Source organism: Arvicanthis niloticus, chromosome 6 (genome assembly GCF_011762505.2).
Source record: "Arvicanthis niloticus isolate mArvNil1 chromosome 6, mArvNil1.pat.X, whole genome shotgun sequence".
Taxonomy (NCBI): Eukaryota; Metazoa; Chordata; class Mammalia; order Rodentia; family Muridae; genus Arvicanthis; species Arvicanthis niloticus.
Genome location: NC_047663.1, coordinates 1,493,670 through 1,520,133, shown reverse-complemented (window position 1 = coordinate 1,520,133; position 26,464 = coordinate 1,493,670). Strand labels below are relative to the sequence as shown.

Genomic DNA, 26,464 nt, shown 5'->3' with positions numbered 1-26,464 from the left:
AAAAGTGCTCCTGGTGTGAAGTAAAGGTTTCAATAGTGTGTCCTAGATCCTCTGGATAGAGATCACTTAGGTAGCAGGGGTAAGAGACAGGCAGCTGCAGAGCTCAGGGAGGGGAGCTGTGCTTGGGACAGAATGTTAGTCCCAATGACTTGGCTTTCTTTACCTGACCCAGCTTGTCTTGGCCCCAATACGGCATGAGGTAGCAACTGGTGCTGGGTGGTTCATGCGGGCTTGTACAGGCATAGTAACTAAGCTGTAATCGGGATGATCGTGAAGAAAACCCATGGGCCGCAAATGTGGCGTCTGTACAGCTCTTTAGAATCTAAAATATTCCTTGGCTCCTGACTGGAGAGGAGGTTTGACCTTCCACCCTCCTTGCGACAGCTGACAGAGGAACCTTCAGATAGCTCTCTCGGTATTTCTAAGATCATTTTGGAGACAGAGGAGGAGCCCGGCAGCCATCTGGGAGACTGGGTGGTTGCTTAAGACTGGTGATAGATCCTCACATCCCAGGGTTCCTAGGGTCAGAGATCTTGGGAAAGTCCATGTGCCCCAGGGTTCCAGCCACTATGTCGCCTCAGAGCACATTCCACAGCCTGATGGGACTTGAAGCTGTAGACTGGAATGGAGAGAGGTGGAAAGAGTAGGCTCCCTGGAGGAACATGGAGTTTAGAGGGCGGGGACAGATCTGACTGGATCCCTGGGGAATTTCTAGGAACCTGTCACCTCACCAGGGATAGCTATATCTTCCCAAGTACCTTCCTTTCAGAAAGGGACATTTTGGGCTGGTACGGGGCCATGGTGGGTAGTCTGGACACTAGATCCAGGTCTGAGGAGAGATCCCACATCATTGCTACACGGGCCGCAGAACTGTAGGGGCTGTGCTGTGGGATTTGCTCTTCTACTCTAGGTCCTCAATGCTCCTCACTCAGAAAATGGACTACTGGGTCCTCTAGGGCAACTAGGTCGCCAAGTCTGCAGAAACTGGTTACTGATGGTGCTGCTCCTAACCTTTGGGAGACAGGAGGAGAGGCAATGAGACCCTGGAAGCACTGGCTTGGTTTCTGTTTCCCTGCTGGGAACTCTGAGTTATTTGGTCTGAAGGAAGAAGGGGTGGGGGATGGCGGCAAGCACAGCTGCCTATCCCCAGCATCTGTGGGGTGGTGTTTGAGCATCTGTGACATACCCAGTGGCTCAGGTTCAAGTTTGTCAGCCACCTGTCACAGGTCTCCATCCCTGAAGATTGAAGGTCCCCCCCACCCCCTGCCGTGTTACTTGTTGGAGGCCATGCATGGTTTCTGAAGCACCTTTTGATTAATACTCAGAACCTAGGCAAGGGTGGAGATCAAATTCTGAATGACTCTTCATGGAGGGTCATTGGAGAGTCTGATAGAACACCTGATAGAACAGTTGGTTTTACCAGGCTGGGCATCTTAGTAGGTAAGGGCTACAGCTAATGCCCATGGTCCACCCCTACTACCCAACCCCTTTACCCCCCCCCCCCCACACACACCACAATTACCACAGTCAAAAGAATGGGCAGCTGTGACCATTTGGACTCAGACGGAGATCACCCTTTCCCATTCTGGCTGTGTTGAGATCTTTGTCTCATGTTGAGTTATTATCAAAATTTCCTAGCTTCAGGGGACCTGGGGTCATTTAGGAGCCACATTAGAAGTGAGATGGAGTGCTCCTTTAACCCAGACTGGGCGCTCAGGGATAAGTGTTCTGGGCCCTGTCCACCATAGGTGACACTTCCTGATGTCTCCTCAAACCTCATCACCCAAAGTCCCCTGTTATTCCCATTGTGTGGATGAGAAAAATGAGGTTCATGCTGCATCCCTCAGAGGACTGGAAAGAACTCTCCCAGCTCAGAATGGCTCCACTTTCTCCCAACCCTGTTCCTTTCCAGGCAGTCAGCATTTGTGGAGCAGGATGGAAAACTGCTGTCCTGTCTTCATCTCCCATTCTGGGCTGGGAGTATGTTGGGATTGGTTTTGGGCTCTGTGTATGCATATGCTCACAGTTCTGTGCCCCAAGATCAGGTTGCAGCGTATCCATCGATGTGCTGTAAAGAATGCTCCCCAATAACCTCTGAAAGGTTAGAGCAGGAGAGAGAGGAAAGTGGAACTTGAGATGGGTAGGGGGGTCTCGGCTAGGCACCAGGGGAAGGAAAAAGGTAGAGGAAGGAGGAGGTCCCCATGAGGGAGGATGGACAGCAAGAATGGGTCGAGAGCATGTGGCCAAGAGAAAATCGCTCTGAGGACACACATGAGGCAGAGCAAACACAAGACTCAGTTGGCAAGTAACATGGGGCTTATGGCTAGGATGTTATAATAGTCTCAGAACCTGCCCGGTTTAAGCTTACAGTTTGTTAATAAAAACACCAGGTTTCTGTGTCTTTTTTGGGGGGGGTGGGGGGTGGGGGAGAAGCTATATAGGCTAGAGTGGGGCAGAAACGCCCCCCCCCCCTTTACTTCTATAGGAGTTGAGGGATGACAGAGCAGGGCTGTGTCAGTGCCTGTATCTGGCTTTGTTACAGGGCCCTGACCACAGGGGAAAACGGAAGTTCGGGGAGGTTGACAGCCTTGCCCAAGATCCCCGGTCAGTCCAAGGTGCCTGGGTCCAGCTTCCCAACCAGGGAAGAGAGCTGCCACAGCCACGCAACAGCCCAGGCTTAGGTATGAGCAGAGTATGGTGGTTTTGGTGAGGTGAAAGTCTGAGGCAGGCGGCAGGAGACCTGGGTGCATGGGGTGCGGTGGGGGCGTGTGCCACCTGGCAGTAGGCGCAGGCCAGCAGGCCAGGGCCTGGAGGGCAAAAGGTCTCATTCTCAGAGATAGCGAGAAGGACATTGCCACTCTCTTGCGGGAATCATAGAAGGAGCCCACAGCCTTGGGAGGGGATAAACGGAGGGTAGAATGGAATGCAGAGGTGGGCAGCCCCGGTCCGAGGGCGCGGAAGAGAACAGTGAGAAGGTCCGCGTTGGGTGGGGTCCGCGCCCTGGGCGCCTATAGAGCGAGTTCCGGCCTGGCCTCCCTGTTAAGTGGAGAATGGCAGTGTCCGCGCCGTCGGGGCGTAGCGGCCAGGGCGCCCCCTCCGGCAGCGGCGCGGGGTCCGGGTGGGGAGGGCAGGGGCGGCGCCAGGCAGCGGTGACGTGCGCGGGGGACGTGCCGCGCGACGGATGAGAGCACTTAAAGTCGCCCCCGGCTCGGCGCCGGGCAGCCGAGGCAGACAGAGGTGGACACAGCGGCTGACTGTAACAGGTAGGCGCGGCGGGATGCTTGGCGCGCGGAGCGAGACTGGGACCCTCCCTCCAGTCGTCCAGGGGTTGGGGGGCTTTCGATCATCAGGTGCCGGATCCCGACCTGGAGCTCCTGGCCCCTGATCCTCTCCCCTCCTGGTTCTCCAGCCCCGTTCTCTCTTGACTTGGAGAATCCTCTCACTACTGCGGCTCCACCAAAGAGCCCCGAGCAGCCAGTCGCGCGCTTGCATCCTGCTTCCCTGCTCTCGTAGAAGCCTATCTATCCATCCGGTAGCCCTCGGGGACTGGGCTTCATCCAGGAGGCAGCTGCCCCGGGCGACCAAACGTCCAGAGTATAAATAGCTCGGCCCAAGAGGGTTGGAGGGTGGCCGGACGGCCGGGGAGCCTGGGCTATATTTGGTGGGAATGCTACAGCCTTCTTGGTTCCCCAAATCGCCAGCGGGCGTCAGCAGGCCGCCCAGTGTGAGAGAGGGACACGTGCACTTCGGAATGGTGCCAGGTTGGGGGAGGAATGCCCTCGGGTCTCCTTTCATCTCTCTACATCCACCTTTACCACCGTCTTAAACTCACTAACCCTCACCCAGCCACCACTATTAGCTCAAACTAGGCACGTGAAAGTGGGATTTCCCTCCAGAATGGGCTCGGTCTGTTCTGTCCCTCATCCCGTAGGAAAACCAGGCACACAGCCTCAGTTTTCTTACCTGAAAATGGGTTGACTAGGCGCCTGCCTGCCTGAATGTTGGTCCAGTCAACAGACAGGCTCAAGTGCAAGGAAAGCCGTTAACTCTGGACTGCTGATAAATGCTTGGAATCTGGGTGACAAGCAAGCGGGTATAGCAGGGTCCTGGCCGACAGGAGCACTTTCTGTGACGATCTGAGTCAGGGCAACATGTTGGTCTGAAAGACAGTAAACGGCAAGGCTTGCCCTCATACAAGACGGGCTCATTAGCTTTTCCAAAGCTGGGGGTGGATTCTGTAGGAGCAGGTTATCCCCCAGGGCTCGCAGCATCGTTCCACAGGCCCAAAAGTTGGCTGGGGTCCAGTGAATGCTGGGTCTGTCGGTGTTGAGGAATGAGGACAGTCCTGAAAGTGTGGGGACTCTCAGGATGAGCAGTGATCAGTGCACGGCTAGGACGGTGTGCAATGGGTGGGTCTACCCCTCGAGGGGCACTACCGAGGTACGTGTGGCCCCTTCTTGACGAGGACTTTGTGGTGTCGACATAACCTTGAATAACCTGTGGTTTGGTTCCAAGATGGACTTGCCCACATCACCAGCGACCTTGGGCAGGGCTTGCTCCCCATAAAAAACGATCTCACTGCTTGGACGCCTAAATTTGGAGGGGCAGCGAGGAGAAGGCACAGTCGGTCTTAGAACCGTGGAAGGGGCCAGTGCGTTTGACCCCACAGTATGCCGGTGTTCCGGGACTCTAGGGGCCAGTCCTGCAGTGAACTGGTCAGGAAGGGAAGGGCTGGTGAGGGCCAAAAGCAGACAGCACCTTGGGGCCCCATGCGGGACTTTCTGGATTGTGGTGCTAAGCAATTGGAGACGTCTCTGGACCAGGCCTTGGTCCACCTGGCACTGTGCACTGGCTCAGGGGCAGGTCAGGAATGGAGACTGCCCTAGCAGCCAGAGCAGACTTATGGCCGTTGTTCCCATCAGTGGAATGGGCCATGAGGGGGTAGATGGATAATGAACTAGCTGAGAGACCCGCAGCTCATCTCAGCATCCCAGAGGCTCTGCGGCGCGCCCTCGCTCGCTTCCGTGAAGGGCAGAATGAACTGGCCCGCCTTGCAAGCGAATCTGCGGGTGAGTCGTAGGTCTCTCAGGGCATGTGGTAGTACGGTAGTACGGTGCAAGTACGGTAGAAGCAGAGGAAGACCGCCTACTCCAGGCAATACGGCGGCGGCTCCTCCCTTGGCGCGGTCACGTCCCCCACGTCCCGAGGCCGCTTGGGCGGAGCTTCCTTCCCGACCCTAGCCCGACCCACTGAACCCCGCCCAGGTCGACTGGACCACTACCTCCAGTCGGTTGCCGCCCTCTGATCCAAGCCCCACCTCCACCCATACCTCATCCTTCTCCAGTCCTATTTCCTCTTTGCCAGTGATGGGAGTTTGGGGGCGCTTATGGCTTCCGAGACCCCCTTTACCTTTAGCCTTAGATCCTGGCTTTAGGGAGGAGCACTGCATAGAGATCGAGGGCTCCGTAAGATGCCCTTGTGGAGGAGTGGCCCGCACAATGCTCAGTAGGCCTTGGTGGAACTTGGCATAGAAGGGTCTCCCACAGTAAGCTGGAGCAGGTTCCTAGGGCTGCCCCATTTTGTGACAGCCAAGGCTCCTCACAAGAGGGGGGATCTCAGGGCTAAGGTGGGATGGTGGCCGGCTCTGGATAAGAATGTCTATTTTGGCAAACAAGGCCAGTATTTCTATCCCAGTGATCCCTGTGAAGTTGACGTGAGCTGACAGGACACCGTTCAAGGGAGCTAGGCACGCACTGGAGGCTGGGCAGGCCAGCAGAGACAGTGGAGAGCCAGGCAAGGCCGTGGCCCATCTTCTGCTGCTCATGGGGGCCTCTCCAGAAAAATCCCCTAGGGAATTTTTTCCATGGTATTCTTTTGTACACGGGTGGGCTCAAGGCTTAGGGCTCAGAGAGGAGAAGCACGTTGCTACACCTTTGTTGTACAATGGTGGGGGGAGGGAGGGGACTTGGAAGGGGGTCTTTCAGCAACCTGCCCCTGCCACCCCGAGATACTGGGTGCGGGCCTCAACTGTCTGCTTACTTGTTCTTTGGGGATCTGCAGCGCAACACAAGGGATGTAGTTGCCTTAGTTCCTGTCACCTATTTTGACCACAAAGGCCGGGCCAGGGCTGGTCCCTCCTTGGGTGACAGGCACTTAATGGGCACCTGGTCTGCCTTCTTTGAGCTGGAGTCCATGTCCGAAGACCCCAGCTGGCGGAAGGGGTGAAGTCCAGGCTCTCGGATGCAAAGGGCTGTTCCAAAGGACTTCCATGTACCCCTGTCATAGGTCATAGTTTCCATGGGCCTCTAAGTGGCCAGGCCTCAGGAGCACCCTGGAGCCTCTCTTGACCCAGCCCCCATCTCCAGATCAGTTTTCTGTGACCTGGAGGCTGAGTTATTTCTGGGCGGCTTCACATGCTTCCCTGGGAGGGTAAATGTCACCGAAAGGCCAGATAGCTAGGGTGTGCCCATGTGATGTGCTGTTGGAGGTGGGCCCCTCATGGATATAGACAGGGAAGCTCTGGGGTTAGAGCACTGGTCTGCATTTTGGCCCATCCATGTTGTTACCCTGTGGACCTCATCCCTGAGGCAGGCTGGTCATCTTAGCCTTGTTACTTACTCTATTGGGATGTGTTCAGGCCTGGGTAATAAACAGCAGGCCTAATAGCAGGCTTAAACTCCACCCCTGGTTGGGAAATTGTGATCTCCCTGCAAAGTCTCCCTCCTCAAGGTCTCTGGTGACTGGCTGGAGTGGGCACTGGTGAGGTGCCATTAAGGTAGTTAGCGCCTGGGCTGGGCTTTGGCGAGGAGCTTCCTGTCTTTGTGCCATCACCTCCTGGCACTGAAGGTGGCCCTCCTTGTTTGTGTAAGTCTTACATGGCAGCCATAGGTCAGAAAAGTCCCAGAATAGGTACTCTTTTAGCCCTGATTGCCCTTCAGGACCGTAGTTCAGAGGGCACCTCATCTACAGCAGTAGTTATGTCCCCACTTCCGTCCCCATGGATTCTGAGAGCTCCAGCTAGGGCCAACCTTTGTAATAAGCAAAGGTAGAGAGACTTCAAAAGGCTGGGCTGCCTGTTGGTACCTTGACAAGTGCTAGGTATATCTGATAAGAGTCCAGAAGCTTGAGCCTGGGAGCCCCAGCCCCTCTGTGGGGGCCTCAAGGTGTCCAGAGTGAGGCTGGTGCTCACTGCTGGTTCTGGAGTCCAGCTCTCCTTTTTGTTTCACATGGAAACTGGATTTTATTTTTTTACATCTTAATTTATTTTGTGAACATGGGAGTGCGGGGGGTGGGGCACAGGAACATATGTGTGTGTATGCCGTTGCTTGTGGGGGTCAGAGGACAACCTGCAGGGGTCTGTTCTCTTCTTCCATCATGTAGATCATGGGGATTGAACCCAGGTTGTCAGTCTCAGTTGAAGGTGTCTTTACCCAGTGATCCATCTTGCCCACCCTGGATTTATTTTCAAGAGCGCAAAAGAATTAATCTCAGTACTTAGAGTCAGGAGAGTTCAAGGCCATCTAGGGCTACATAGTGAAATACTGTCTATACACACACACACACACACAGAGTTAAATACTGTCCATACACACACAATAGTGAAATACAGTCCACACACACACACACACACACACACACACACACACACACACACAAAGGCAACAAACTTCTGTAAGTCCACAATCTGAACCCCCACAGAGTTGGCCATGTACCCCTCCACCCCCATCCTCTCCATGAGCACTCCTTAAATTCTGGGCCTGTGGTGATTCTCATGTTTTCTGTCTTTTGGTTTCATCTCTAAATGGTATATCCCTACAATGTACCCACTCCAGTTTTTAAAAGATTCCCTTTTAAATAATCTTGAGGGCCTTTCAAAGTCAGGGCTAATGGATAAGAGGTGCCTGGGGCTCACTTGGGGCTCCCACTGAGCATGTTCTGTCAGTGAGTCTTGAAAGGCGGTGCTCAGGTTGGGCTGTGGCCAGACAAGATGGTCAGATGTGGGGTGCGGCCTTCGAAGACTGGTGTGCATTCCTAGCAGGGCTGCGTGCTGTCTCTGAACCTCAGGGAAACCTGGACGGAGAGTCACACTGGGCTTCCAAGGACAGTCTAGTTTAGCACACCTGTGCCCCAATCACAGGACTGCTCACAGGAGAAAGCCAGCAAAGGGGCAGGGCAGGGCTGGAGCCCCGAGACAGCTCAGAGCTCCCAGGGTGAGCAGCCACGGTGGACGGTCCGGTCACCTGGTCAGGAGTTTACCCTTCAGTGCTGCCTGCCCTTAGGTACATCATGGCTTGATTTTTTTTTTTTTTCTTTCTCCCCAGAGTACTGTTTGGCAGCACACCATTTGTGGAGGGAGACGAGCAGGCTGGACTGAACACTCAGGTCAGAGGCCACCCTCGCTGCAGCTCAATTCTTGGTGAGACGGGGGATGAGGCTAGCTTCTGGGACTAGGAGAATACTGACTGGGTTTCGATTAGCCAAACAGAAGCTTGGTCCTATCTCTCGGACTTGCCTTGTCTCACATCAATAAGGCCCCGAAATTCATGAAAAGGGAAGTTAGCGCTGGGTGGCTGTGGGGTTTGGGTCAGTCCCTGTTTCCACAGATTGGGCTATGAGCTGCTGCCATGGCTGACTGTTTTCTCCTTAATCCTAGACCTTCTCAGAAGCCATCAGGATCTTTTCAGCTTCTCCCAAAAGCCAATGTCCCAGCTTGTTCCAGGCAGAGTTACAGCTAATAAGCTCTACCCAGGGGAACTGGGAAGCGAGCCCCCCTCAGATACCACAGCCTGCTTCATCATCTGCCTCTGCTCTAGAGAGAGACATGTCCTCCCAGTCAGCCAGTGGGATCCAAAGTGGCCAGGGAGTGGCAAAGCTCCTCAGGGGCAGGGAAGCAGGGCAGGGCTGACCCTATTTAGACTTAGAGGTGGGCAGAGTGCTGATGCCATCCTAGGCATCCTAGGGGGAGATTTAAAGGGTGTGCCCTAAAAGGGACAGGAGGTACAAGTTACTGCCAAGACTGCTGTGTGGGCACAGTGTCCACCCGGCATGAGTTTGGAAGGCGCCGGCTAGGCTGACTTCTTGGATCTGCTCTTCCCAGAAAGTAATGTACAATCCTGCTTGAGCCCAAAGCCACTGTACTTTATAGCCACCTGTGTGGAGATAGGCAACTGAAGGAGGGGTCTAGATAGCTTCCCAAGGTACCAGTTAAGGGTAGCTAGGGTGGGAGCCCTGAGCCAGCAAGAGCAGGCTGCCCATTGGCTGAGCTGCTGCGGGAGCAGCCAGGTGCCAATGCTGGCACTCTTCAGGTGCCTCGCCTGTTTCTGCCCCCACCCTCCTCTGCTGGGCTGTGGCCAAGATGGTCACCCTGGCAACCCGAGTATTCCATGTTTCTTTTCTCTCAGGTGAGACCAGCCCTCCTGGCTATGGGAGGAGCTGTGGTAGACGAGGGTCCCACCGGCATCAAGGCCCCTGATGGGGGCTGGGGCTGGGCTGTCCTCTTCGGGTGTTTCATCATCACGGGCTTCTCCTATGCCTTCCCCAAGGCAGTCAGCGTCTTTTTCAAGGAGCTCATGCATGAGTTTGGGATTGGCTACAGCGACACAGCCTGGATCTCCTCCATCCTGCTGGCCATGCTGTATGGCACAGGTGAGATGGGACCCACAGGGAACACAGGGGAATGGGTAAAATCTCAGAGTAGGCGACCTTGCCGGAGAGCTACTGGTTCTCTAAGTCCGTAGGTTGTGTGGCCAGGCTCTACAGGCAGTTCCTTCAAAGATGGTTGATGCCTGTTGACCTGCTTAGGCAATGTGAGAAGCTGAGCTCTGGTCAGTGTCCATGAGTCAGTGCTTGGCACAGGGCCTGACATTCTGGTGGGCAGGGAGAGGGCAGAGCCAAGCTGGAGGCCTGGGCGTTCCCTCAGCTACCGTCTCTACACAGGCCCGCTCTGCAGTGTGTGTGTGAACCGCTTTGGCTGCCGGCCTGTCATGCTTGTGGGCGGCCTCTTTGCATCCCTGGGAATGGTGGCTGCCTCCTTCTGCAGAAGCATTATCCAGATCTACCTCACCACGGGGGTCATCACTGGTGAGTCTGGGACCTGCAGACCTCAGGGTGTCAGGAGAGACAAGTGGGCTGTGGCACTTCTGCTCATCTGTTCCCAGTTTTGGGGGAAAGCTGACTGTTGGGCCCCTGGGCTGTATCCTTCCCTCCCATCCACAACAGTGTATGACAGCAGTGATACAGTCCTGCGGGGGGTCAGTGGCCAGTGTCTGGGGTCCTGTACGTTGAGACCCATCAGATGCTCACCGTCCTTTGCAATGGAGCCCGCGTCCAGGGAAGCTGGGGCACGGACAACGGTCTGGGGAGACACAGGGGTCTAAGCTGCCTTGCTTGGGAATCTGAGTCACGAGGTGTTAACACTGCCTTCCCTGCAAGTCTTGGTCATGGGGTTTAACTGCACCCTCCTTTGAGGTCTGGGGGAGTTTCACACTGCCTTCTCTGTAGGTTTGGATCCCAGGGTCTCACACTGGCCTTCCTGGAGGTCTGGGGATCTTACACTGTCCTCTCTTACAGGTTTGGGTCTGGCTCTCAACTTCCAGCCCTCCCTCATCATGCTGAATCGATACTTCAACAAGCGTCGCCCCATGGCCAATGGGCTGGCAGCGGCAGGCAGTCCGGTGTTCCTTTGTGCACTGTCTCCACTGGGACAGTTGCTGCAGGATCACTATGGCTGGCGGGGTGGCTTCCTCATCCTGGGGGGCCTGCTGCTCAACTGCTGTGTGTGTGCTGCGCTCATGAGACCACTGGTGGCACCCCAGGTGGGTGGAGGGACCGAGCCCCGTGGACCCCAGCGGCCGTCTCAGCACCTGCTAGACCTCACTGTCTTCCGAGACCGCGGCTTCCTCATCTATGCTGTGGCCGCCTCCATCATGGTGCTGGGGCTCTTTGTGCCTCCAGTCTTTGTGGTGAGCTACGCTAAGGATATGGGTGTGCCCGACACAAAGGCCGCCTTCCTTCTCACCATCCTGGGCTTCATCGACATCTTTGCCAGGCCCACGGCTGGTTTCATAACAGGGCTCAAGAAGGTGCGGCCCTACTCTGTCTACCTCTTCAGCTTTGCCATGTTCTTCAATGGCTTCACTGACCTGACAGGCTCCACGGCCAGTGACTATGGTGGCCTGGTGGTCTTTTGCATCTTCTTTGGCATCTCGTATGGCATGGTGGGAGCACTCCAGTTTGAGGTGCTCATGGCTATCGTGGGCACTCAGAAATTCTCCAGTGCCATTGGTCTCGTGCTGCTGTTGGAGGCCGTGGCTGTGCTCATCGGACCCCCGTCAGGAGGTGAGTGCTGCGGGCAGGGGAGACTAGGACGGGGCAAGGCCTGGCCTCCCTGAGGAGGGCCTACTCACCCCCTTCCTCTCATACCCTGCTTTAGGAGACTAGGGCCAGCAGGTGTCAGCAGCTAAGAGCTGGCTCTGAGCCGGGGCAGGCATGAACCTGACACCTACACACGGGGCCTAGCCGTTTCCTCAGAAGTCTGCACACCATACGGGCAGCTTTCAAGGGAATGGGGCAATGCTTGCTATGTTGGTCCTTTTACTTTTTAAAGGCCAGCCAGAAAACAAAAACAAGAACAAAAACAAAGCACTCCACTGAAATTCAGAATGGTTTTGGCTGGAGAGGGCAGCCTAGCCATCCTGGACTGGGGACTCTATAGCCCTATCTGATTGCCTTATACCCCCTGGTTCCTTCTTTCTCCCAGAATGGTCTCGGGGTCCTCAGTTAATAAAGGGCCTTGGTAAGCCAGTCACAGACTGGGACGGGTATGTGTGTATGTGTGTGTGTGTGTGTGTGTAAATCCTCAAGACCACTTCTATCTATCCTTTTTGATTCAGTCTTTGCTCCCGTGGGGAGGAGAAAGAAGAGACAGGAGAGGGCTGGGTGGGTGCCACTAGGGATGGAGTTCAAGATAGGGTGACTGCATGTCTGAGGCACGTCCTCAATGCAGGAGATGGAACCCTGGCCCAGGGTGGAGGCAGGATACTCCCTGGAGCTTCTAGTGACCCGGGTCTTCTTTGCAGGCAAGCTGCTGGATGCCACGAAAGTTTACAAGTATGTGTTCATCCTGGCGGGGGCGGAGGTGCTCACCTCCTCACTTGTGCTGCTGCTGGGCAACTTCTTCTGCATCGGGAAGAGGAAGAGGCCCGAGGTGACAAAGCCTGAGGAGGTGGCCTCAGAGGAGGAGAAGCTCCACAAGCCCCCTGTGGACGTGAGGGTGGACTCGAGGGAGGTGGAGCACTTCCTGAAGGCAGAGCCTGAGAAAAATGGGGAGGTGGTTCATGCCCCGGAAACCAGCGTGTGAGCAGCCTGGCCGGGCGGGCAGGGAGCAGGGAAGAGGTCCAGAGACTGGCAACGCTCATATTTATTTCACAAACAGGACCAGCTGAGGCGGGGCCATCGGCTCAGCTCTTGGCTGCCTGGTCAGCGGGTCAGTATTTTGCGGGGAGAGGTGGCGGGGTGGGAACCGCGTCATTCCAAAGTGGATCTGCGGTGAAGCCAAGGAAGCCCCACAGTTACCAGCCACCTACACCAGGGACCCAGCCTGCTGAGCCCGAGCAGCCTGTGGCTCCCCTCCCCCACCCCCCCAGTGGCCAAGCACCTAGAAACCCACACTTAGGAGACAACACGACTTTAATCAGAGGGCAGGGCTGGGACAGGCTGGCAGGTGGGTACTGCCTGCAGGGTCCTCCCTGATCCCACCATCCTACCCCCATCTCCAGCCCTATTCTGCACTGTCAATCATCCATCTCTGTCTAGGGGAGGGGACAAAGAACTTCCGAGGAGGCAGACCTGTCAGTGGGAGGAGCATCACAGGGCCTCTCTCTAGGAGCTGCATGGTTCTGGGCAGTGGTCTGTTCACTCTGAGTCCCACCTTTGTTAAATAACAAACTGCCAGTTCTTACTAAGTGGTTCTGACCCTCATTAGCTCTCCCAGTTCTGCCTGCTGTAACATCTCTGCTGCCCCTAGGGTTTGTACAGTAGCCACAGCATTCATACAGCAGGAAGAAAAGGGAGAAGGGGAATAGCAAGGGAGGGAGCCCCATGCTAGAGAGGGGTGCCTGGGTGGCGTTTGAAGGCCATGGGGAACCCCCAAGAGCGAGCTGAGATACAGCGTAAGCTGTTCATTGTGTGTGGGCGTCCAACGTAAGTTTCCTGCCTTCTGTTTATTCACCCCTCTGGAGGGCTGGTAAATTTCTCTACGGTCAGCACCTGCTGATCTCTGTCCCCGTCCTCTGTCCAGCCCATGCTCAGCACTCGGGCTCGCCCTGGGCACCTCACACCCACCTGCCCTGTGGCCGGTGGCGGCCTGCGTGGCTGGAAGCCCGGTCAGAGGCCGCTGGGGCCGCCTCAGTAGGTGGTACGTCGAGGGCGCTGGGGTCGGCAGCGGGCACCTTGGCGGGCCGCATGCAGCCGGAGAGACGCCATGTCCCTGCTCCTCTGCAAGGAAAAGGAGGCGGGTGCTCATATCTGGGCCCAGCTTCCCATACCCCATATTGGTTTTGGCCCTGCTCAGCTCCATGACCCAGTCAAGACTTTGGGATGCCTCGCTCATCTGGTCTGTTTTCTGTGCTAGATGGTCAGCTGGTGGGCATTGCTGGTAGTAGCAGTGGCCACATACACACATCCTGGGAGTCTCCTTTGTCAGCCTCACTAGTGCTAGTGGGAATGGCAAGGACCCTAAGACTTCAAGATAGGCCAAGCCCCAATTGTGGCTATTAGCTGTCTCTAGAAGCCAGAGAAAGGGAGGCAAAGTGGTGGCGAGCGGGCGGGGAGCCTTGTGCAGAGCGCTGGGCCTCTGGACAGTCTGCTCTGCCCACTCTCAGACCCACTCAGCCCCCTCCCACTCCCCAGGCTTCAGCCTACTTCTAGACCCAGCTGCAGCAATTAAGCGATGGAATTTCTGCCAGAGAGTAGATCTCGGAGGGGCAGGCTCCTAGAAGCATCTATACTGTTGACTCATCCCGGTGAGAGCAGCAGGTCATGCTGCCCCTCTCACCTGGGCCATCCCACCCAGGGCATGTGATATTTGAGAACATGAAGCAGACAGGAAATGACAAAAATGGGTCAGGTTTCCTACACAGGCAATCATGGATAAGATGTTGGAACCATTTTTTAGTAAAGTTGTTCTTCATAGGGGGAGACAGTGGGCTGGAGCCTTTATAAGGAAGATGCTGGGTGGTCCTGAGGCTCCCCCCGGGATGTGATGGGACCCCACAGGGTAGCAGTCTCCAGGCCCTGTAATGAGCAGCCAGTTTTATCCGCTGGCATTTCTATACTGGGATAGTTTCTAATTGGAGAAAAGGAAACTCCCTGTCCTCAAAGTATGGCTGCTGGAATTCTTGAAAGCGGTGACCAACCCAAGCAAGTGATGCAAGAAGCCAGGAAGACTTAAGGCCTGTGACTGCTCCTGCAGTAGCTGAGGACATATATAAAGAACATAGTGAACCCTATAGGGGCTGTACTGACTACTAAGGGAAGGTTGTATTTGAAGACCCAAGCCTGAACTACAATGGAGAGGCCCGGCCATCTAGACCCACCTATAACTGGGCCTGCAAAGGTCCCACCATCCACAAGCCAGTCTGAGGCAAATGAGCTAGTTCACAGGTGACTGCTGCCCTACCTGCTGGACTCCCTCCAATCCCTGTACCCTATTCTTGGCAGAGGAGAAGGTGAGGACATGGCTACCTCAGCAGCCTAATGGACACAGATCTTACACCATCTGATGAGTCTGGGCAGGGATCTTGGAAGACAGCTGCTCAGATGCACAGGGGATTGTAGGAGCATCCAGTCTCCAGTGTAGATAATGGGCTCTTAGATGTGCAGTTCACCCAGCTCTCGCTCCTAGACTGATCTTTCACCTTTACAGGAGGGGAAAGTGGTCCCTAACATTGCAATGCTCAGGGTCCTCTGCACTTTGCCTTGCTAAGATTGCAGGGAGCACTAGGCTGGGGAAGGTGCCCATGTAGACAGCTAGTACCGATATCATCTAGCTCAGTCCTTTTCAACCTTCCTAGCTCTGTGACCCTTTAATACAGCTCCTCATGTTGTGGAGACCCCCAACCATAAAACTATTCTGTTGCTACTAAATAGCTAGTTTTGCTATTACGAATCATGTTATTAATATTTTTGGAGATCAAGATTGATTCAAGTGGTTGTGACCCACCCACAGGTTAAGAGATGTTGTCCTAGCTAATGGAGTGGAGTGGGACAACAGATCCCCTTCTGGAATACGCCAAGCCAGCCAAAAAGCCAACTTGCAATGTTCAAGGTAGAGGCAGAAAAGCCCGAAGAGTAGCTTGGAAGACAAGAGCAAGGTGAGGGTTGGGGGCTAGAGGGGCAGGATGGAGGGAGTTACTCTCTACCATGTCCGTACTCCCACATGCAGGGAACTACCAAGTGGCTTTTGGCCCTAAATCTTGCCAAAACTTTACTACAACAGCCTAGGCTGGCCTACAATGGCCTAAGCTCATCAGCCTGTGGGAGAGATTAGGAATTCCCAGGAGGTCAGGTTTCCAAACAGAAACAGACCAAGTTCTAGCAGCCTGATAAGACTTTCCCTGTCCTCTGAATAGGGTGCTGCTGTGGAAAACTACATGGATCTTCCCAGTGCATGCTAGAAACTAAGGCAGCTAGACACACCCACTTCAGAGCTTTCCTTCTGGGCAAGGAACTAACACATAGGCCTGTCTAGGTTAGGTGCTTAGGAGGGCTCACAGAAATGTCAGAACATCACTAAGGGAACCCATACGTGTATCTACCCATGCACACCACAGTCCAAGCGGGAATCATCTTTCTGGCACCTACTCCACCTAGCTTCCCAATACCCACAAGCCTGAAAAGGACAAGCAGGAATGTTGTCCTAAAAAAGTTAGCTCTGTTGGGTTTGTAAAACCAACAACACACAGAAGGTTGACGCAAAATTATTACTCAAGAGTTCCAGGCCAGCCTAAGCCATAGAAACTATCACTCTCAGAACCCCAACCCACATCAAGTTAGCTTTCATGTGGCTTTACACATACTGCTGAAAGAAAGACCACACAAAGCGGAGGGAAGAAAGGTAGAAGTCATTATGAATTTATTATTTACACAATTGTTAAAGTACACAAATACAGTGGTAGTACAAACGCACAGCTCAGAGACTGGTCACCAAGACACAGGTTGATACACACATTCTAACTACGCTTCCTGCGAGTGACGATGGGATTACATATTGGGCAAGAACCGTCAGAGCCACACCCCGGAGGACTTCCAATGGGTCTAATCTCAGCACGACCCAACAGGGCCAGGCTGAACCTGGACTAGTCTCAAGGCCACCCCATACCCTCCAGCACCACAGGTATCTACAAGAACACTTGCCGGGCAGGCCTGCCACTGGAGGGGGGTGGGGACCAACTCTGATAAAGATTTGCAACAAAAAAATCTCAAACTCTCCAGGCCCTCCCAGCCTCCCTCTGCACTCCTAGCCACAGTCCCACCAAGTCAAGTCTCTGCACCCTAAAATGCTTGCAGAGCGATCAGCTCAGGATTCAGAAAGAAGCACCCACAGGCTCAGATGGCTGGCAGGCACAATTAACAGCCACATTCTGGGATGCTATCACACATCAGCAGTGTGTCCTCTAACCCTGGGCCAATGCTCAGAACCAGGGAACTCTGGGAAGAAGGGAGAAGCCATGGTGGCACCAGTAGAGCCTAAACCTCCACAGGGAGCAAGGTACCCAGCATAACTCCATAGGCTGATAGGAAAAATAAGAGATGGACCCACAGACACGTGCTGCACCCCATTTATCAGATGGGGAGCTCAGGTCCTGCTGTCTCTTCATATCCAGTGCACATGGCGGGGAAGAGCATGTTGGCATCCTAACCGCCAGCGGCAGAGCAGCCCAGCCCGCAGATGTGTCCAGCTGAAGATCATGAAACGTGTGGTACCACACCTTTCTGGAGGTGAAGGTTCTAGAGTCAGGTAGGCAGTCACCTGCTTCTTGGCACTTCAGGGTTGATCCCCTTTGGCCACTGGTCCCTCTGGATAAACCATGGTGTCTAGGACAGCCTGTTCCCTGGCTCTGAGCAGAGAGGCAACGACAAACCCAAGTGGCATCTGCATGGGACTATTCAGTCTGTTCCGAAACTTCCCAAGTTCAAAGGCATAGAGACAACCAATCCTGCCAAAACAGCAATCCTCTCCCTAGAAACCACAAACACAAGCTCAGCTTTGAACCTGGGAGCTCTCCAGCTGCCTATAGGGCTCCCAAGGTCTCAGCATGTGGGCTCTTCAGTTCCACTCCCTGTCTCTTTTGGGAAGAATACCATGCCATGTGCTTTGCTGAACCCTCACTCCATGGCAGTTGTATTCCACCTGCTCTGATGACTGCAGGCATAGCAGTTTACAGTGGGAAAGAGTAATAAACAAGATGCCCAAACAGGCTGATGGGAGCCCACAAGACATACACATACACACACACACAAACTGATGAGAATTTCCTTTCCAAAGTGAACAGCACAACACGAGAAAACAGAACACACATCCGCAACACTCACGTGCCTCTCTTGCCTGCTCCATTTCACACAAGCTCCAAGCCAGCGTCTTAGGATTCTTTAAGGTCAACATTTTTTTTTTTTTTAAGACCGCAAAAACAGACAAGAAAGAAACAATAAAAAGACAGATTTCTTTACACAGATTTAAGCCAGTAATTTTTAGCAAAATGATACAAAACTGTCTTAACCAAGTAGAAGACTGGTAGCTGCGGTGGGATCATCAGGGAGCGCAGGTCCGCCACCACGGGTGGGAGCTGAGAGGCTCTTCACAGGGAGTCGGGTTCTCTCTGCAATGGTCTCCCAGCCTCTGCTCTTCGTCCCAGCCCCATGATAACTGAGCTCACATGGGGCCACGGTGGCAGCCCCTGGCGATGGCAGCTCTTGGAGCCTGTCCATTTAGTTTGTGTTTTGATTCCCCATGTGCATCGCTGGGTGAGTGGCCTGGAGAGCTCCCGGCGTTAACATTTCGGGTTTAGACCGGGGGGCGTGTCACTAGTAAAGCCATTGGTAACAGAGTAGATCAGCCATGCATTGTCTGCCCTTCACAGCAAAAAGGAGAGTTCTCATCGGTGCACGACAGACTGAAGACCACTGGAAGCCACCCGACCGGGAATCTGTCGGAGCCAAAGCACAGTACAAGGTCAGCATAAGGCCAGAGGAATAGGCCAGCCAGGCGTTTGGGTGCACATAACACAATAGAGCCTGGGAGGGAAGGGATACACTGCCACCTGGCTTCAATCTAAACACCTTCAGCCTTGGCTACACGGAAACATGGAAAGGCCTCTGTAGCCAGGACAGGAAGATGGGGAAGAAGTGGCATGCAAGCAAGGAAACTGCAGAGCTGTGCTCCTGTAGATCCGAGTGGAGCAGTGACACTTGCTCCCAGCCTCCCTTCCTAGAAAGAACAGGCACAGCCCTTAGGGAAGATGGAAAAATTCTTATCGACACACTTCCAAGAGTGCACATGTGTGTGAAACAAAGCAGATCTCCCAGCAGCACAACCCCCACCAAAGCTCAAGCCCCTGATGGAAGGAACCACCAACTCTCATGTGGCCAACAAGAGAGGAGCTCAGCGTGGATGCCCAGCCATGCAGTGACGGCAGGGCAGCAGGTGGCTGTGGCTGGATTAATACAGACAGCAGCTGCATGGACAAGATGGCTGGGCAGGTACCAAGTTTGGAAAGAAACACAAAATGAGGACAGAGATAAATGAAAGAGGAAGAGGGATGACTGAAAAAGCCAGGGTGGGCACTGACCACCAGGAGTCTGCATGTAGCAAGAGCTCAAGAAAGCCCAACACCAAGCATGAACCACTCAGCTGAGTAAAACAGACACGTGTGCTGCCAGCACATCTGCCCAGAGCCAGCACTGAGGGCAGTTCCAGCATACGGAATACAATCACAGGAAGTCAGAGGACAAAGGCACAGCAGGACGGTTCCCTAAGGTCACTCAGTCCAGAGATTCTAAGGATGTCACTGAATCCCCCAGACTGGGTAGCTCACCATAGCTACTCCATAACCACACAAAGAAAAACAAGCAGAAGAAGCCTCACTCTATCTCCAGCATTGGCATGCAAGCCCAGCCCACCAGCGAGCCCAGATGGCAGGTGGGGAGCTGCTCCCACCTTGCCTGGCACCTGCTACTTGCAGAGCCCCACCATGAGCACACTCACCCAGTGCTGCCTTCCGATGGAGACGAGCAGCTACTTGCCGTGGTGTTCGAAAGGAATGCTATTCTGAGGTGGGGGAAAAGACATCTGTTGGTAAGTGTCCTGCTGGCCACACCAGCACATGAGATCCTGGTCCCCTGGCAGCTTGTATTGAGTCGGAGTCCTGATGTGTCCCTTGCCTTGACCAGGTCAAGACACAGACAGACACTCTGGGGACTCCAGCTAATGGCAAGTCTCTCCACACAGTGCACAACTCATCTGCCTCTCATGACCCCTGATAAATGTGACCATTGCTGTTCCCTAACTTCATGCAGACGGCGAGGCTGAGGAAGCCTACAGGTCCGTTTCACAGCCCTGTGCAGCACTGGAAGGGATAGCACCTCCCAGGATACACCCATGGACACACATACTCCCTCCTAATAGAGTACCAGGCTGATGATCTTAGGACCTTATTTTGCGGCAGGTGTGGACTAAGTAAGGTATCAAAAGCAGTAACTGGCACATTTTGAACTGTGCTAGACAGGAAACCTTTCTTTTCAATGAAGGACAAACAACAGAGATCCACTGACCAGATGCCCTGCAAAGCCTCTGTTCTTCTGGCTAACGAGAACAAATTCAGATATCAGGAAAAATGGCAACATGGTCTCCCCAGAAGACTTGCCTAACGCAGTGCCTTTAAAGGGAAGGGAAGATGCTGAGGACGCAGCAGCTACTTGCAGGCAAAGCCCAAGTGAGGGTGGGGTTCAACAGGAAAGAAGAGGTGACTCCAGTGACCTATACCATGACTTATCATCACCATCAGAGGCGGACAAGGGCAGCAGATGCTTGTTAAGACTGGCTTTATCTGAGTGTACGGACTTGTGGGTCTCATATTATACCTCACTGGATGCACCAGCTATTAGAAAGCAGCAGCTGTAGGTAAAGGAGGCCGAGTGAAAGGGATGTTCTGTTGTAACAAGAGTTCATATGCACAGTGTTCTCTACTTCATTGTACTAAGTAGACACCATCACTCCTACCTGAGCCCCAGCTCTCTAGGGAGAAGTAAACACTGGCCTGCCATGCATGGAGTAACCCCAACTAGCCTTTAATTCCTAAAATACCAGAGCAGATGCTTGGCTGAGGGCCTAGGAAAGAGTGTAGAGAAGGATGAATTATCTGGAGAACACACTGTATACAGTACAAGCACACTGATGCTGGTGGTACTATGTAATGAAAGGGATCCTCTTAAGGGTATCTGCCTTTTAGTGACAACAAAACCACCCCAAAGGCGTAGCTATGAAGACAAATGAGCACGCCAGAGACAACCACACACGGCAGTCTCCAGAGAATCCCCAACATAGCTAAGGAAATTAAGAAACTCCAGAAGAGAGCTTCCCAACCATGTTCAAGCCTGTTAATAGTTCTCCATGCAGAAACATGAGAGACCAAGCAAGCAGAGACTGATTCTAAGGCCCAAGTTAATCACGTGGAAGGAAGCGCTGCTCCGACACTGTAAGGCCAGGGCAGCCACAACCTCGGCAGAAGAAGCTGGGCTGTACCCTGTGTTTTCTTGGCATCCATAGAGCCTCCTGATTCTTCCGTTTTCCTTCTGGATCCTAAGCTACCAGATGCTTCATTTTCATACTGAACTAAAAACAAAACAGAGCAAAAAAGCCCACCCCTGCCACCACTTCTTTAGTCCCTATCCAGCTGCCGGCATGAGATATGTCCAAACCTACACAGGGGCCACCACACCACAGGCTGTAGGTAACAGGCAGAACTGAACCACTTCTTAACATAAACACAATGATCTGTGTGAAAGAAACAAAACAAAAAACAAAACAATAAAACCCCCAAAGAAAAACTGTTAAGTCTTCTACAAGGGAGCTGAGTGTACACACCAAGGAACTCAATCTCCTGATGATGTCAAAACTCAAGGCCTAGAACTTAAGTAATTCCTTGTCAAACTTCCTACATCTACTGTCTTTTCAGGAGAAAATTATACAAAACCAGTAATTTCTGGTAAGTAAGAAATGTACAGGAACACATTTCAGCAGTCATGATTTTCATCAGACCAGTCCTAAGTATGGCCCAAGCCCAGGACGCCCCAGGGATCTTGCACTGACTCAATACATGCTCAGTCCTACCCCACTCAAACACTGGACTAGGTCCCACAGTTAGCTAGAGAGGTGCTGCCATACAAGTATGCTTCAAAACAAGCCCCAGAAGGGCAGTCAGTGGTACTGATGAGAGCCTCCTCAAAGTTATCCTTGACCCCAATCCCTAAGTGGGAGACCCTACTTCAGAAAAAGAAGTGTAATGTAGACAGAAGTTACCCTGTCTGTTGAATGCAAAAGCAGCAAAAGCACAGAGGAGGAGGACTCAGATGTAGATGAGGAAGGATCTATGAGGAACAGGCTGGGGACTGGCTCAAACTACCCTACCTTCCCTGAAAGGACCCGTAAGGCTCGCTTGCTCATGGGAACCTTCCTCAAGCAGCAGTGCCTTTCCTGGCTCTGCTAAGGAGAGCCTGGCTGGCGAACACAAGGAGTTATAAAAGCCAGGTGTGCCAACGACAGACATCTCCCCAACAAAAGGCACAAGCAAGCAGGCATATTTTGTCTTCCCTGGTGGGAGGCGGCGGGGCAGGGATAGGGATGTCCCTTTGAAATTGAGCAGAAGAGAAAAAGCTTCACATGTAGTTCACAGCCCATTACAGTCCTAGCCAGGAGAAAAACCCTTTAGAAACCCAACAAGTCGCAGGCTCCAATGGGTTAGACATCCACAAAAATAAGAAAAAGAGTAGGAGGGAAGAAAGGAAATACACTCTTCACAAATGTGGCCCCACTCCTGACTATGAACCTGTAAAGGCCAGTCCGTAAGGAAGGGCAGGGAGAGCCAGTGTCAGCACACTGACAAGGAGATGCATCCCCACACTGGGTCTGGCGCAGGTAGGCCTCAGTGAGTTCTACAGGCATACCTGTGAGGTGGACATGCGAGAGGTATCTTGTCGGCCTGTGAGATCAGATGAGGAGACGTTGACTGGGGCCCCACGGTGCAGCCGCATACTCACTTTCCGTTCTCGTTCCATGCCAGAGACGGGCCTAGGAGAGGTGTTGGCTGAAGAGGAAGAGAAACCACAATTATTAAATACCCTTGACTCTTTTAACCATCACTAAATGGAAACTGCTCAATGGTCACAGGCATTTGCTCTTACAGAGGACCCAGTTTGGTGTCCAGTATCTACATGGTGACTTACAATTATCTCTAACTCCAGTCCCAGGAGACCAGTGCCGCCTTCTGACCTTCCCGGGCACTAGGTACACATATAGTGGACATACACACGAGGCCAACACCCATAACACATATAAGTATCTTAAAAAAAAAAAAAAATCTCATGAGCCTGCAGGCATGGCAGAGGCTAATGGCCCTGGCCAAGCACACATCCTGAACCTATTAACTGGATCAGGGCTACACATAACCAATTCAAGTTCAAGTGCTTGGCAACTCCAAGAAACCTGATGATAGCTGAATGCATTCTAAGGCCACAGTGTTTAGCAATACACGTGTCAGTCCTGAGCACTCAAAGGTTTATGAGAAAATATATCTTACAAGAGCTAAACTTTTAAAAAATGATTTATGTGTATGGGTGTTTTCTGTACACATTTCTGTGTACCATGTGCCAAAGGAATCCACAAGATGGTGTTGGTTCCCCTGGAACTAGAGATACAGTGGAAAAACTGCCATGTACGTGCTAGGAAATAAATCTAAGTCCTCCGGAAGAACAGCTAGAGCTCTTAATCTCTGAGCGAGCTCTTCAGCCCCATGAGAGCCGACTCCAGCAATGACTGCCAGGAAAGTTAACTTGGGATCAAGTCTTGTAAAGGGACACTTCTTTCCTTTCCTTCCTTTTTTCTTTCTTCTTCTTCCTCTTCCTCCTCCTCTTCTTTTTTCTTTTTTTTGTTTGTTTTTCGAGACAGGGTTTCTCTGTGTAGTCCTGGCTGTCCTGGAACTCACTCTGTAGACCAGGCTGGCCTCGAACTCAGAAATCCGCCTGCCTCTGCCTCCCAAGTGCTGGGATTAAAGGCATGTGCCACCACCGCCCGGCTTCTTTCTTTTCTTTGAGACAAGATCTTATGTACACCAGGTTGACCTTAAGAGCCACCCACCCTGCGCCTCTTCCCAAATTTTAAGGTTACCATGCCCCATATAAAGGTAACATCATGAGCTGTGGCCCTGTCCTACCTACTCTTCAGAATTGGGTAGGGACACAACCTTCAACTGACTGATCTAGAATCCTTCTGCGGCCACATACTGGGGTGCTTAGCAACTCATCAACGCATTTAACAGAGGCCCCAGTTTGGTGATGCATGCTAAGAGGCGTGCTTACCCGTGTGTGAGGTAGGGGTAAGGGGCGTTGGGGGAGCCACTTCCTGGGTTCCCCGAAGACGGCCGGAAGCTGTAGAAGGGAGGCCACGAGTGGCTGGATTCCGGGAGTGTCTCAATCGTTCTTCTCGGTCCCGGCGTTCCCGCTCAGCATCATCTGCAGCCCGGCTGGCACCCTGATGAGGGAAGATCAGAGTGAACAGGAGCAAAGTGGTGTTGGGGTTTTGTTCTTTAAAAAGTGGGGCCTGGAGAGATGGTTCAGTGGTTAAGAGCACTGACTGCTCTTCCAGAGGTCCTGAAATTTCTAGTAACCACATGATGGTTCAAAACCATCTGTAATGGGACTCAATGCCCTCTTCTGGTGTGTGTCTGAAGACAGCTACAGTGTACTCATATAAGTAAAATAAGTAAGTTCTTAGCTCTTGGGACAAGACTGGCCTTTGAAATCACCAACAGAGATCATGCTCCCGCAGAAACGACGCCTACACAATTCCCAGGAAGGTCATAGCCCCTGTGCTCCCCACCATATTGGAACTTACATGGACAGCCCATCACCTTAATCCCTGCCTGTCAGTGTTATCATGCGAGTGCATTAGGGAAGGAAAATGAGACTGCCAAAGACAGGGAGGAGAGCAAGGCAGAGTCCAAATACCATGGCAATGCCAGCCTTTCTACGTACAGGGCAATGGTGAGGATAGGCATCAGGTTTCTGCTGGACTAGAAATCAGAGTCTTACCATTGTCAGCAGGGGTCGGCAAGCACTTCTCTGTGCCACCTGTTTTATTACACTTAGCTGTCTCTTGAACCCGTGGTGGCGGAAGGTCTAGGTATCTCGTGAGGCAGCTCACCCCTAAGGCCATCACCTTCCAGCTCTGGTTGAGCTACTACATACAGGCAGCTCTAAGCCCAGGCAGGTAGTCCTAGTTCACAGTGTCCCTGTGAGCTGGGACACAGTGCAGCTGACGAGGCTCTTGGTATGCTTCAGAAGCAGTGGTTCCTGCTACTACTTCCACTAGATACAGTACCTATGAAGACCCCAATTTCTACTTCTAATTACAAAAAAATTCTTGACTGAAACAGGGTCTTGTTTTGCAGCCCAAGACTGGCTTCAAGCTAACAACCAGCCTCCCCAAGTGCTAAAATTAATTAGAAAAGTGTACAACCATGCTTGGCTCAAAGAAATATCTTTATCATATTTTTGTCTATTTTTACTGAGTCTCACTTTGTAGCCCTGGCTGGCTTGGAACTCACTATATAGACCAGGTTGGTAATACTTTGCACACCAAAATTAAAGGTGTGAGCCATCATGTCCAGCTCAATAACAAATTTTTAATAGAAATAGACATAGAAGTTTCACAAAGCCTTGAACGTTAGCAGCAATACTGTCTGAATGATTACAGGATCACATTCTGACAGAGTACCAGGCACTTTCCCAGAGGCTCTTCTGAGGCCTATGAGGTATCCACTAGAACTGGGATAGGGGTGGGGTGCTGGAGGACAAGGCGGGACAGGGCTAAGACGGACATCATGCTTCCTGCCAGCCCAGTCTCTCATGCCATGAATCCATGAAGTTCTTAAAATTTTTTTTTTTTTTTTTTTTTTTTGGTTTGTTTTGTTTTTGTTTTTCAAGACAGGGTTTCTCTGTGTATCCCTGGCTGTCCTGAAACTCACTCTGTAGACCAGGCTGGCCTCGAACTCAGAAATCCACCTGCCTCTGCCTCCCAAGTGCTGGGACTAAAGGCGTGCACCACCACCGCCTGGCAAAATTGGTTACTGTAATTAGAATAATGTAAGTACTTACAGCACCTGGAAAGACCAAGTTCAGTAATTAAGAGTACTTGCTGCTCTCACAGAGGATCTAGGTTTGGTTCCCAGCACCCACAAAGGCTCGCAATAGCTTCTAACTCCAGTTTCTGGGGATCCAACCTCCTCTTCTGACCTTGACAGCACAGGCATACACATGGCGTACATACATACATGCAGACACTTACACACACACACACACACACACACACACACACACACACACTTACACACACACACACACACACACATACACACACACACACACACACACACACACACACACACACACACACACACACACACCCTTAAAAAGCCTTCCTCCCTCAGCAGACAAGGCTTTTAACTAAGGACTTAGTAATCCAGAAGGAGCTGACTCTAAGCAGACCTTTGCCACAGCTTACTGGGGCTTCTTATGCACATCCATAAATGCCAGAGACTTTTCTAATTTAGTGTGTTTGGGCTGCATTAAGTAAATGCACTACCTGTATGCAGTAACCACAGAAGCCAGAAGAGGGTATGAAGGGGAACTGAACTCAGGTCCTTTGCAAAAGCAGCCAGAGGCTTTAACTACTGTGCTATCTCCCCAGCCCCGAACGCTATGGAAGTTTTTGCTTTACTCAGCAGCTTCCTTCTCAATACTCTGAACCCACAGGCACAGTGGTCTGTAGACCCAAGTTCTACCAAGTGTGCTTGGCTTTCACAACTCTACTGTGCCTTGCGAACCCAAGTCTTGCAGACAGCATAGCTTTACATACAGACCCAGCCCAGGCACAGTGCCAGCATCCTGAGGACCTGAGCATGCTGTCATCCATGCTCTAGAAATTCCACTTACAAATTTGAGCATGTTCCAGTCGAACACATAGTCGTAGGAGAAGCCCTGGCGATGGAACAGATTTCTGAAGAGCTGTCTCAGGTAGGAGTAGTCAGGTTTGTCATCAAAACGTAACGAACGGCAGAAATTCAGGTATGTGGTAAATTCAGCTAAAGAAACAAGAAACTCAAAGCTAGCCCAGAACTACCAACTTGTGGCCGGG

At 52.6% G+C, this 26,464-nt stretch overlaps 2 protein-coding genes across 8 annotated transcripts in view; one reads left to right on the top strand and one right to left on the bottom strand.

Annotated features, from left to right (window-relative positions):
* Positions 1 to 2,575: 2,575 nt before the first annotated feature.
* Positions 2,576 to 12,958, top strand: Slc16a3 (solute carrier family 16 member 3). 4 transcript variants are annotated; one of them, XM_076935294.1, is made up of 6 exons: positions 2,576 to 2,681; positions 8,322 to 8,382; positions 9,402 to 9,645; positions 9,937 to 10,080; positions 10,570 to 11,337; positions 12,078 to 12,958. In XM_076935294.1, the coding sequence occupies exons 3-6, from the start codon at positions 9,423 to 9,425 to the stop codon at positions 12,356 to 12,358; spliced, it is 1,416 nt and encodes a 471-aa protein (XP_076791409.1). In that variant the 5' UTR covers positions 2,576 to 2,681; positions 8,322 to 8,382; positions 9,402 to 9,422; the 3' UTR covers positions 12,359 to 12,958. The 4 variants fall into 4 exon arrangements, with proteins under 4 accessions (XP_076791409.1, XP_076791408.1, XP_034362697.1 ...); XM_076935293.1 differs by having other exon boundaries at positions 8,322 to 8,416; XM_034506806.2 differs by lacking the exon at positions 2,576 to 2,681 and adding an exon at positions 3,111 to 3,263.
* The window catches only part of Csnk1d (casein kinase 1 delta), a 33,022-nt gene continuing 18,734 nt past the window's right edge, over positions 12,177 to 26,464 (bottom strand). The window contains exons 6-10 of one of the 4 annotated variants that reach the window (XM_034506809.2): positions 26,263 to 26,411; positions 23,629 to 23,800; positions 22,219 to 22,358; positions 13,342 to 13,494; positions 12,177 to 12,311 (exon numbers count right to left, since the gene is read on the bottom strand). In XM_034506809.2, coding sequence (XP_034362700.1) covers positions 13,405 to 13,494; positions 22,219 to 22,358; positions 23,629 to 23,800; positions 26,263 to 26,411 — 551 coding nt within the window. In that variant the 3' untranslated portion in view covers positions 12,177 to 12,311; positions 13,342 to 13,404. Of the gene's footprint in view, positions 12,312 to 12,376; positions 12,542 to 13,341; positions 13,495 to 16,115; positions 18,204 to 19,261; positions 19,325 to 22,218; positions 22,359 to 23,628; positions 23,801 to 26,262; positions 26,412 to 26,464 lie in introns of those variants that run through there. The other 3 variants (XM_076935295.1, XM_034506808.2, XM_034506807.2) reach the window with 3 other exon arrangements.

Bases quoted from the DNA above. Each gene is read 5' to 3' on its own strand.
- Slc16a3 (XM_076935294.1), top strand. From the start codon at position 9,423: ATGGGAGGAGCTGTGGTAGACGAGGGTCCCACCGGCATCAAGGCCCCT. The intron at 10,081-10,569 runs GTGAGTCTGGGA...CCTCTCTTACAG, and splicing joins CACCACGGGGGTCATCACTG to GTTTGGGTCTGGCTCTCAAC. The intron at 11,338-12,077 runs GTGAGTGCTGCG...TCTTCTTTGCAG, and splicing joins CATCGGACCCCCGTCAGGAG to GCAAGCTGCTGGATGCCACG.